The sequence below is a fragment of the Varroa destructor genome, unplaced genomic scaffold (genome assembly GCF_002443255.2).
Source record: "Varroa destructor unplaced genomic scaffold, Vdes_3.0 BEIS01000001.1, whole genome shotgun sequence".
NCBI classification, from domain to species: Eukaryota; Metazoa; Arthropoda; class Arachnida; order Mesostigmata; family Varroidae; genus Varroa; species Varroa destructor.
This window is the reverse complement of record NW_019211454.1, coordinates 15305768-15318552: the sequence shown is the minus strand read 5'-3', so window position 1 is coordinate 15318552 and position 12785 is coordinate 15305768. Positions and strand designations below refer to the sequence as shown.

General features: G+C 41.3%; 3 protein-coding genes across 4 annotated transcripts in view; 2 read left to right on the top strand and 1 right to left on the bottom strand.

Annotated features, from left to right (window-relative positions):
• The window catches only part of LOC111242993 (uncharacterized), a 9045-nt gene extending 2445 nt beyond the window's left edge, over positions 1 to 6600 (top strand). Inside the window, exon 5 of the mRNA XM_022787989.2 lies at positions 6459 to 6600. Within this exon, the coding sequence (XP_022643724.1) occupies positions 6459 to 6600 (142 nt within the window). The remainder of the gene's footprint in view (positions 1 to 6458) is intronic.
• The window catches only part of Ctl2 (Choline transporter-like 2), a 78070-nt gene continuing 67565 nt past the window's right edge, over positions 2281 to 12785 (top strand). The window contains exons 1-2 of one of the 2 annotated variants that reach the window (XM_022805879.2): positions 2281 to 2424; positions 12323 to 12451. The gene's annotated coding sequence lies outside the window, so the exon portion shown is untranslated. The remainder of the gene's footprint in view (positions 2425 to 12322; positions 12452 to 12785) is intronic. The other variant, XM_086977705.1, reaches the window with a different exon arrangement.
• LOC111250884 (heat shock 70 kDa protein cognate 4-like) lies at positions 7961 to 10733 on the bottom strand. Its single transcript, XM_022806850.2, has one exon. The coding sequence runs from the start codon at positions 10199 to 10201 to the stop codon at positions 8270 to 8272; it is 1932 nt and encodes a 643-aa protein (XP_022662585.1). The 5' UTR covers positions 10202 to 10733; the 3' UTR covers positions 7961 to 8269.

Here is a 12785-nt window from a genome sequence, read left to right as displayed (position 1 = left end):
ATATGTAGTTACGATTTTCAAACTGACTAAGGTGAAGAACAAATATGAAAGTTTCAAACATACACCGCGTATAATCTGTATATGCAGTATGAGACGCTATTCTTCATATATCACACAACTGTATACAAGGCTTTATCGGTCAAAAAGGGGAAAAATCGCCTGTTTCTAGCCGGCCTGCACATGGCAGGGTGTGGTCAGTTATCAAAAAGAAACGCTTTGCCATGCGGGTCTCTGTATCTATATCTATAAGGCTTGACAGAATTGAAAGCGAGGAAATTAACCAACAATATGGTTGTCATAATAATAGTTATCGTCATGCAATCAACACAGTTGGTAAGAGGAGGCAAACGATTTTAGGCGATAGGCGATATCGGTTGGAATTATTAGGTGGCAGATACCGAAATCGGTGATGGCTGGTTTTAAAGGTTTAACCTGTTAGTTACGTCAGGGTCATGACGATTTCGGGTCCAATGTGCGACCACTACGATTGTAAAGGTACTCATGGTAAACTAATTGTCTTTTTTATTATATATATATATATATATATATATATATATATTATGGCGGCAAAAGTCAAACGTTGACAAATAATGCCTGCTTGAGTCTTGCTATTGGGATGGAAGGTATCACCAGGTTCGTAATAAAAATAATTAGCTAATACGTTGATTACCAATAAGGGAAAGATGTTATATAAATAATATGCGGAAACGAGTAAAATGTTTTTTAGCTCAAAATAAATTTACTGTATATACGCATGTGTAGGCCAAATGAAACGATCTCACCCCGTCGTCGTTGATCGAAAGGTTGAGTCGAACCACAGTTTTTTTCTGTCAGTGAGCAAAACTCATTTGGCCAAAGAACGTCCATCCCTGTTTTTAGAAATTACCTTGTATAAAAGCGCACCATGTTTTCTTTTGTTTTGTTTGGGGAACATCTTTGACTTTAGTCATCACGGATGATAGCAGTAATTGATCCGTTGCAAAGCTGAGGGACCGCTCAAGCAATGGCTTGATTGTCCTTCAAATCATTACGGCTGCAGATGCAGCTATTTCTACAAACACATACAGATAGCCGGCATATCATAGGCATTATGGCTGTTTAAGAAATAGTAGCGCAATAGATATCAATCGTTTTGATGCACAATCCAGACAGAACTTTGCAGACGCCTATTTAAACCTGTCACGACCGCCAAAGCCCTGTTCCAGCCAAACGCACGCAGTGAACTTCGGCGGCGGCAGCAGCAGGACGGCAAAGTCATCCTTCTTCACAATGTGAGGCGTGTTCTTGGATCAACTACGTAGACAACTGCATTAGTAAAAATATAATCCGATGATGACGGTATTAACAAAAAGCAGGTTTATCTCACACAACATGTAGTAACTTGTTTAGCGCAAGAATATCAGTAGAAATTCACTTTGATCGTCTCTTCTTTTTTGTTCGGCTTTCCACCGCCATCAAAAACATAAAGTTCTCCTCGCTCGCTAGAATCGTCGTTACATTCCCATAGAATGCTTTAACGTTTGACTCCTGTGTTAATAACTAACCATTAAGAGGCATATATTTGTATCACATTGTTTTTGTCGGCGCGTTGCTCGTCGCAGTTTCGGTCGATTCAGTAACCGGCACCTACAGTCACTTTCAGCAATACCACGACAAATGCTATTTACTAAACGAGAAATCATCGTGTAACCCAACTTTTAGATGAGATGATTTTCTATTTACCTTTAATGCAAGCATGGTTGCCGTCCAGGTGGAATTTTCACAGTCGACTGCAACGAGCAGGTCTGTCAACTGGGTCGATTCAGCCAAACTTGCCTATCACTCACTAAATGGAGGTTGGGTCAACACAGCTGAACGTCATTGCGGAAAGGGAGCCACCTCGGCCAACGCGCGCCACTGTTTGAATTGAAGATCGTTGTATCGTGCGGTAAGTGGCTGTCGCAAGGACAAATCAGCGACGCCATCTTCGTTATAGCTACAGTCGTCTGCCGAGTCAGTCTATAAGCAAACTGAGGGACCTCGTCCACCTATCTGTTTGCATTTGTTGATACAGTCTGCCCACTACGAGTCAGACAGCTATCGTCGGTCGACTGAAATAATATAAGTTAAGTAGTTTCAATCTATTGACATGTGTCTAGAGAAGTAAGTTAACAGGTCAGCTCGAAAACCTGGAGATTTAATGGGTTCAAAATTGTTTACATTCACAGTCATCCCCACATAGCCTGGCCCGCGCATCCGAGCATCGTTCAACAGAGCCAGGCGATGCTCGCTTACACGCAAAATGGCCGCTTTCCCTTTTGAAAACAAACAAAGAAAGTGACCGTACAGCCGTGGTTGATAGCGTAGTAGGAGCGTATTTGTCTATTAACTTGGTCAATTAAGTTCGTGAGATGGTCTAAGTTCGAAACTGAGCATAAATACGAGGTTCGTTTAGGGTTAATCGAGCCAGCGAATACAGCTGTGCCTATCTATCAATATCGAACGTAAAATCTCAATGATTAATTAGGTATAGTCGCTGACAATTTCGTGGCTTGATGCTGGCTGGTACCGGCGTATCATTCGGTGGTTACTGTAGAAGTAAGTGACAAGGCCATTTTGTAAGTTGGCGCACAGGGTCTTTGTGGGCCATAGCAACGCTGTTTCATCATCTACCCAGACCAATTGTCAGTCTGTGTTATTTGTACCTTGAGTGGTGCGGACGAGGGTAAGCTCTTCTTACTTGAACGTTGCTTCTTCTTCAGTTTTGGCGTAACGTCTACGTAAGAGAAACAATCGAATAATTTGAGTTGCAACGCGCCCCTACTGAGCGCTGGGCCTTTTTTTGGTACGTTTGCTGTCGATGACAATGGATACTCGTAATGGTACGCATGTTGAATTTTCAATACAGTAAGACAACGACCGGTTGCAGTAAATAGGATCGTTCATACTTAGAAAGAGCGTGAATAAATTGTCATGTTCTTAGTAGCAAGACATATGGCTAAAACAGCATTAACCGACGAACAAATCAGATAGAAGCGCCACAGGTGAGGAATGAAATGAGGCCATACGAAGACATGGCGTGTTCGTGATGATCGGCGTTTGGCAAGTTGGACTGCAGAGTAAATTCGTTTGTATAAGCAGCATGAGAAAAGTCTTGTAAATACAATTGTCGCACTTATTCGAGCGGGAAGCGTAGTTACTATGGTGCGAAAAAATGCATATCTCCATTGATCTGCCTGTTTTATCGTATGCTAGTAGATAGGAATTAGAGACGTATGCAACATGTTGCGCTATGATAAGCGTTTCTACACCCGTTGAACAAAAGGGCACGTAAGACTAGTCAGTTAACTTGCCATAAATCGAGGTACTTGCTCATCATGACTCGATTGCTAATGTATCTGTCACACAATGGAATCACTTTGGAACAGGGAACTGAGTCCCGAACGTGAAGGCTTATTGAAGCGACTTCAACTTTTGCTTATCTATACCCGGATTTAAGATGAAGAGCGTGTCTATCATGTCGCAATTATTCCTAACAACTTTGTTTGGGAAGAATTGTTTGGGAGTAGACAATGTTGTGCCTCTTTTCTATCGCAGTCTAGAAATTGGACCGTTCAATAGCACGATCCCTTCCGTTAGCTACAATAGAATAGGTTCATATGTTAAGCATTATTTGTGGAGTTTTCCTTATTAATACGCTATTATTCATATATGGTATTATTAATACAATATCTTTACGTATATCCTTCACGTTAAAATTTCGTAGTTTGGGAGAAGCCATCAGTAGCCTTAGGAGGAAAAGTTAATAGGTTATTAACAGACGTAATCTACGCCTGGCGAAAATTCGCAGAAATTTGGTAACGAACCAACAAATCTGTCTTCTTAATAAGCGAGGAAAAAGGTGTAAATAACCTCATGACAACTCAACGTATTGATTCGACAAAGCCGTTAATAAAACCATCTTTCATAATAATCTGTTTTTGCTCTAATCTACGATCGTTTTAGGACACCTTTTTAAAAGGGCATACCGATCACAGTAGGTTTGTCCCTTAATTTTCAATAGTTGTAGGCGGAGTGAGATGGTCTACTTTATTCTCTTGTGTTGCTGACCTGTGAACCTATGCGCTGTCCTCGTAAGCGCCCATTGAATTACAAGTGAATGGTCCCGTCTTAACGTGACTGCCCCCTCAGTATCATCGATTCCAGCTCAAATCTACGATAATGATAATATGCTATCATTGAAATATTACATTCTAGCACGAAGTGCTAAGGCTAAAAGGCAAACGCTATGGCTCTAGGACTCCCTTTTTTCAAAATATGCTTAGGACGGCCGCGGACTCTATTACAGGTAACGTAGGCTTTGGATCTTTACCAAGCATCCACCATCTATATGGCGTTTCCTTTAAAATTGTGGTTATATTGTTAATGTCGCTTACTGTAAGTAGCTGAGTTGGTATCAGACAATCTTTACTTACGTATATCTGAATAATCTGTAACTAAGGTAGTCTGTAGATGCAAACGATTTGAATGCATCGTGCACACTGGCGTCGTTTTATGTTAAAAAAAAAAAAAAAAAGAGATGGAAATATAAGAACAGCATACTTGCAATTACTCGGTATTAGGTACACATAGAAAATATGTAATATATAACTACTGCTTTGTGTAAATAAGAGTTATTTTTTAAGAACAAAGCGTTTATTAATTCTACAGAAACAATGCATTTCGTTAAATCGTCAGCAATATGTTTGAATCACTTAATTGATATACGTAAACGACGATAGCCATCGACTCTCTCACAAATTAATATACTTTTCTTCCGCTTTACTCAGATCTTCAATGAAGTCTTCTACGAGACTTGGCTGGCTTCCTTGTTAACGTTAATCCTATCTAGCGTAAGTTAGGTAGTCGGCGATAACCGAAGCGTGTGACACGTCAAGTTCTCGGGCGGGTATTCCATGGAGTGTGAACTTAAATCGAAAATAGGGTTGGCTCCTTAGTCGTTCATCATCGACGAAATACATGACAGTTTGCGTGACTAGTACATTACACACATATATATATATATATATATATATATATATATGTTTGATGTACCGATTGTAATTAATTAAAACATAAGATCTATATTCATCGACAAAGTCATTTTCCACTGCTTACATATCATTTTCTGAATCACGAGTTCCCGTATAAAACATCCAGTTTCTCTTAAAGGTCTACACTGGCTTTAGGATAGTAATCTTAATTCTGAGATCTCTGTCTGTTGTCATTTTCTCTTACTAAGTATATAATAATATATATTAGTGCCAACTCACGTAAAAGCAATATAACATTTGCGGTCTGGATGACAGGGAATAGCTCCGTGGTGTAAGTGCATCAAATCTTCTAAGAATAATGGTAATAGTTCAGTGCTACCACGCTCGTCTACTAAGTTTCGTGAAAAATGGTAGTTTAAGTTTGAATTCGAATAGACATTTCGCGCTGGGAGTCAGTTGGCCGAAGTAACGTCTAACAGCTTACGTAAAACTTAAAACCTATTAGTCCCCTGCCACTGGAAACATGTTGGACTTCTGTTGCTATCACGGCTTATCGCTGTAAACAATCCAGCGTATCTGATGCTTGCTAATGAGGTATCTACATAAAATAAAAATAGGTGAAGTGTTCCTCTTGAATTAAGGTTTAATCAATTGTGTTTGGTAACGACGATTAACTATTACAGTTACATAGAGCTCACACTATCTATAAACACAGACAGACAAATCTTCAATACACAAATAATACTTTCAGCATCCCGGCTATTATATATATTGTAGCTCGTTTCCAGAACAGATCGTAAAAAGTATCCTCAAAAACAAATAGAAGTTTGCATCTGTTCTACCAATTATCCGTTGACGCGAAAAAGACTGTGTTACTTGTTCGAGCTGTTTCTGACAAGAGCAGATCTCGCCTTATCCGTTTTGCTCACACCGACTCAAATGAGAATCTCGCTTATTTTATCCATAAAACGCTTCATGTCGCCTCAGAATTATTCAGTGTCTTCACTAAATCCGTGTCTGCCAAATCTATTCTTAGGCAAACTTTTTGTTCTCAATCTTCGCTCTTGTATTTTCCGGCCTCGTTAGTCATTCGCTTGATTTCTTCGTTGGAAGGTCCATCGTAGTTGTGGGTGATGGTTATGTTCCCGTACCTACCGGTCGTCGTTTCGACCGCCGACACAGTAAAGATTCCGTTACCATTTATGCCGAAACTGATTTTGATAGGCAACGCTTTATAGTTGGGTGGTCGACTGACGACAAATTGGCCACAGAGGTTATAAGCGGCCATCTGTTCGACTTCAGTGGACATTTTACCGGCCGTTGTTAACTCTAGACAAAATAGAGGTCAATCTCTACCGTTAAGTCTTTAAATCCGATGGCAAGCGTAGGTAGCGTCACGTCTTGAATACTTAAATTCAATTAAATTGAATTGTTGTGACTTTTCAGCATCGCTGCCCACACCAGGGGCTACAGCCCCGTTCTAATTAAGAGATTGATTATACTGCCAATTTTTAAAAATATTGAGCGATATTTTGGAGATTACATGGAGAGGTTACATGGAGTACGTGAGAAATCGTCAAGCAAATAGACGTCATGTATGTACCCTTCATTTATATCGGCGTCATCTAAAACTTTTGTGACGTGTTCCAAGGTGGCCTGGGCTAGATTTTCGCACAAGCCCTTCAAGCAACTAAGTTACCGTGATGATATAGTCGATGCCTTTATATAACGAGTAGACATCCATCCGTGCTTCTCTGTTTTTTTGGCTCGTTAGCACATCGTTCGTAACCGTCTTAGCAAGCGCTTGTTGAAAGTTGGTTAGAGGGAGTTCTCGTTAGATTGAACTGCTATACGTCGTTTTAGTGGAAAGTAGTCGGCTATACGGCTGACTTTTCTCCATCGAGATCTATGTCTTTGGCAGCTGCGTGGATTGTGCCTTTGCAGCCGTTAAAAATGTCACCACCTACGACAACACAAGCTCATTATGGTTGACTACATGTCTCTGATGAAGTGCACAAGCAATGTTGGCTCACTAGCGATACATAATATGAAGCCTAGAGTAACTGCAACGACCTTGATAGCCTGGTTCTGTGAATTGCTAAAGTAGGTAGGCTTTGAAATAACTGTGTCACGAGCTTCACAATTCAATTCTTTCAACCATTTATTTCATCTTCGCAAAGACTGTCGGAGACATTTTCTTCGGAGACTGATGTCTTGCGCTCATTTTCAACCGCTAGTTGGTACGAAGATATAGTACATTCTATTTTCTTAAACCACCTACTTACCGAATCGATCTATTATGGATTACGCTTTGTTTTTTTTTCATGGAAAGCTGTGTTAGTTAGATTCAATGCGATCTGGCTCAATGCAATATCACCAATAAGCCGCTCTTTGGTAGTACAGGCGACGTATGACAGTGTTATCCGGTTTTTCTGTCCACTAGTAATTACCCGAATCTTTCCGTTACGGAATACCACGATTCCAATTTCCGGGTATTGAAATTGCTCCAACCTTCCTAGCTCTTTCTATTATACTTGAAGCCTGTTTTCTTGCAGATCAGTCAGAAAGATACTAGATAGATAGATAGATATACTAGATCGTAAGTAAAACATGTTTTAACAAACATGTACTTTGGTATTTCTTCTAAAAAATTTGGTATTTAGAAGAAATACTCTTTTACGAAGCAGATAAAAAAGCAGATAAAAATAGATATTGTATATCTATTTTTATCTGCAATACTATTTTACGAAGAAGGAAAAAAAGCAGATAAAAATAGATATTGTAAATCTATTTTTATCTGCTTTTTTTTCTGCTTCGTAAAAGTATGTTGTATATATACATGATTTTACATAATACATCTGTATTATGTGTGTGCGTATATATATATATATATATATATATATATTCATATTCATAGTATATATATTCATATTCATAGTAAGTAGTAGTATAGTACTAGTACGTAGTTGATTTATTTAATAGATATTTTCTACTTTCTGAAAATTCTAAACACCGCTGTTAGGATTCGCTTATTTTTACTTCCGTTAAGTATCAAGCAGGTATATTTCCAGCCCTGGGCAAAAGCGGAGCCTTGTTATCTTTCGGAAATAAGTGACGCACACGACGGCCGTAGGTGATTCGGGTGCTAGCGTCGGCATAAATGTGACATGACGTTACGCTACGTTGAACACCAGCCCTAACCTACCTACTGTTTACTGATGTCCTGTTTACAATGTCAGCAGTTCTCAGTCCTTTACTCAGTCGACCTCTTCAACGGTCGGCCCCTGCGAAGCACTGGTAGCGTCACCACTAAACTCCTTGCTCATTCCGGCAAACTCGGAACCTCCGGTTGGGCCTCCGTGAATTTTCGTCATTAAAGGCGCGGCTACCTGTTCGAGATCATTGCGTCGTTGCTCGAATTCCTCTGTAGCCGCCAACTGATTACTGTCAATCCAGGCCAGCGTCTCCGTCACCTTCTCTAAAACCAGTTTACCCTCTTCCGATAGTTTCTCCGCTCCGGCACCTTCAACCGTTGACTTAACGGTGAAACAATAGCTCTCTAGCGTGTTCTTCGCGGCTATACGAACCTTCTGTTTGTCATCCTCGTCCTTGTACTTCTCTGCTTCCTGGACCATGCGCTCAATATCTGATTTCGACAGGCGACCTTTGTCGTTGGTGATCGTGATTTTATTCTGTTTCCCGGTCGACTTATCTACAGCGGAAACATTGAGGATGCAGTTTGCGTCAATGTCGAACGTCACCTCGATCTGCGGTACACCCCGCGGGGCCGGTGGGATGCCGCTCAGGTCGAACTTGCCCAGCAGATTGTTATCTCTCGTCATTGCCCGTTCCCCTTCGAATACTTGAATGGTAACAGCGGGCTGATTGTCTGCGTAAGTACTGAATGTCTGCGTTTGCCTGGTGGGTATCGTGGTGTTACGCTTGATCAGAGTCGTCATCACACCACCAGCGGTTTCGATCCCGAGAGACAATGGTGCCACGTCAAGTAATAGCAAGTCCTGCACTGCTTCTGAAGTATCTCCGCTAAGAATAGCCGCTTGCACTGCGGCCCCGTATGCTACAGCTTCGTCCGGATTGATCGACTTATTAAGCTCTTTGCCATTAAAGAAATCCTGCAAGAGTTTTTGAATACGAGGAATGCGGGTAGACCCACCTACCAGCACAATGTCATGCACCGAAGCCTTATCCATTTTCGCGTCGCGCAAAGCCTTTTCCACAGGGTCTAGCGTGGAACGGAATAAATCGGAGCAAAGCTCTTCGAAGCGGGCCCGTGTTATCGAAGAGTAGAAGTCGATGCCGTCAAACAGTGAATCTACCTCTATCGACGCTTGTGTCGATGACGACAGCGTCCTTTTTGCGCGTTCACAAGCTGTTCGCAGACGGCGCAGCGCCCGCTTGTTCGTCGACAGATCCTTCTTGTGCTTACGCTTGAACTCGTCCACGAAGTGGCTAACAAGTCGGTTGTCGAAGTCTTCACCCCCGAGATGAGTATCTCCTGCTGTCGATTTCACCTCAAATACCCCGTCTTCAATGGACAGAATCGATACATCGAATGTACCACCACCCAAGTCGAAAATGAGAACGTTGCGTTCTGCTGCTGCTTTCTTGTCAAGCCCATACGCTATCGCGGCTGCTGTGGGTTCGTTGATGATTCGCAACACGTTCAGTCCAGCTATCGCGCCTGCATCCTTAGTCGCTTGTCGTTGCGAATCGTTGAAGTACGCCGGCACCGTAATAACGGCGTCCGTTACGGTCAGACCTAGATACGCTTCAGCCGTCTCTTTCATCTTTACTAGCACCATCGATGAGATCTCTTCCGGATAAAAAGTCTTTTCCTCGCCCTTGAAATCGACTTGGATCTTTGGCCTACCGTCGACCTTAGTCACTCTGAACGACCAATGTTTCATGTCGCTTTGTACGGTTTGCTCTTCAAAGCGTCGTCCAATCAAGCGTTTTGCATCGAACACAGTGTTCGTCGGGTTCATCGCCACCTGATTTTTGGCCGCATCGCCGATCAGCCGTTCCGTATCCGTGAACGCCACGTACGAAGGTGTCGTTCTATTACCCTGTTCGTTTGCAATAATCTCTACTTTCCCGTGGCGAAAAACACCAACGCATGAAAACGTCGTGCCCAGGTCGATGCCGATTGCTGGAGCTTTCAAGGTCATTATCGTCGATTTTCGACTTCTATCCTAGCTCAATCAATAGATCTCAGCGGCTTGCTTTTCCACTACCGCACTTCACAAGGACGGTCAGTTCGTACCGCTTCGTTTACTAATAGCAATGACTTGTTGCTGTACCAACCGCTGGTTTTATCCCAATGTCACAACTTCGTATGATCGCTAACGCAAATTGTCTATTGACCATATATAAGCGCAAGCTCCCTCTGGTGAGCGAGTCAAACGAAACTGCTCGATCCGGAGCGAAACTCTTAAAATATTCAGTAAGAAACCGATAGAGGTGTGATCATTTTTACGGAAAGTTGCGTTCTGAAAATTTTTCGATTACATCTCATTTAAAAATTTTGCGGCGTACCCCTGATTAGCTCATTAGTCGACATGTTCTAATTCGCTTTTCTTGCTGCATTGAATCCCCGAAAAGCTGGCTTCGGTCCAACAAGTTTCGTTTATACCTACCGCAAAGCCTCAAGATTTCTCTCGAAGTTAACAATGTTATAACATAAAAAGAAAAGAAAAAACATTAGAAGCAAATAGAAAAAAAAAAAACAAACAGAATGATGTGAACTACGAAAAGGCATTTGTGGTTCTTGGTATATAGTATGTGGTCGTATGGTTACCTGCTATTTATGAAGGAAGAGGCGTCTAATTCGCACGAATCAATAGTACCACTGTGTATGCGTACCCTATGTGGATTTGAAAAGATTATTAAAAAATTTTGCTATGTGAACTTAGCTCGTGTGCGCATATCAGTACGCCATTACACGTTGAACTTTGCTTACCAACTGATGTTTACTAGCTAAATCGTCCTGTAAAATATTGTCTCACACGCAATCCAATTAGTTTCTGAAAAGCTTGTCCGGTTCCGCTTCTTTAACCATAAGCCCGGTGCAATATTATGGATATATAGGTAGTTGTTAATGGTGTAAAACGCATGTACTCCGTGGTTAAGAATGAAACCCTTGTCTCCCACCAACCTTCGAGTCAGAATGTTTACCTAGCAGCAATTTGATTTTTGCCTTCAAAACTCATTGTGATAAACGATGCGCTCATGACTTTATATAATTTTCTAATTTTGTTTTTATGAACTCGTCTCTAGCAAAATATAAGAATGATGAGTCTGATATGAGTGTCATTTATTAAGCCCGTATCACAAACCTGATAGATTGACTATAAGGGTAACCTTAAAATCAATTAATTCACAGCATCACTGAATAGCGACATCGAAACATCGATGGGAGTTCACCAGTGTTTTCTTCTACTAAACGTGTGAGTTTAGGATAGGAGATAGTGAGCTTCAGGAAAGAGGCCCGTTTAGGTAGGAAACGTGGAACGAGCAAAGGTCACCTGTCTTTTTGTTTAAAACCCATAATCAAGTATAGTTTCGCCTAGGCTTGAATTTATTAAATTATCAAGCGATCATCAATTATAGAACTATTACTATGGGATCACAAAATCAGACAGGATGAGACCATAACTTAGTGGTCGCTCCAAGAGACCACCTTGAATTTTTGGTAGCCGGGCAGGTAGCGGAGACGACATTCACAGTATTATGCTGTTCTAAATTTATAACCTGCGTTCATTTTATGACAGCTTCTTTAATTAATGCTGCTAAAGTCTTTAACTGTAATAACTTTTCAAGCTCTGTTCATCATATTTTAAATGTGACATGATAGCGGTTAGTTATTAGCGGATTAGTTGTGCAAACGCGTTTTCTCCGTTTATTACCACGATAACAACGACAGCGATATTCACAAGTCATTCATTCAACCTAGATATTATATTAAAGCTCCATAAACTAGACACTCTTGCCGATTTGGGCTATACATTTGTGTCGTTCGTACTATGTACCAAATTGCACCTTATGCGTACATCATTATCAAATTCATTCGAAATGTCTGAACTCCAAATCCGCCGACGTTGGTCAATCCAACCTCACTCAGACGCTGGTCATTTGGCTTGTCACTAACGTCGAATCAACAGTCAGACGAAAATAAATAGCTAGGTCGCTCTATTGTTATGTGCTTGTTGCTCACGTCATAGGCCAGTCTAAAAAAACGATCTGAAGAATGGTCCCGTAAGCGTATACGTTGTCTGCCATTTTTTTTGCAGCTGTAATCCTGGACCTGCCAGGCTAACCCGATGCCTGCACCTCTCGTTCTCTAATTGCGCTTCAAACCCGTTCCTAAGCAACTGCTGTCGATACAACGGACGCAACGTTAGGACAGCCAGATCCCTACGGTAATCTCAGCATCGAGAATAGTGTGAATGGCCCCTTTGCCAACAAGACACAATGGCGATATCACATTGATGTAACGACCTCACATTTTAAGCGTTCATGCAATAAGTATAACTGGTTTCATTACTTGCATTTGCTGACAACTTACGTCTCTAGAAAAGTCTGTCTAAAAGTCAATAAATCGTTTAATAAACAATAATTTAACACCGCGCGGCTTGTGGCCACTTGTGATCTAGAAATCAAAAATGGCCTCGGCATAAGCGTTTGCGGATTTTAACCAATGACTAGATAAAGACCACTGCAGAACTGTTCACTGCCAGCTACTGTGTTGTTGGT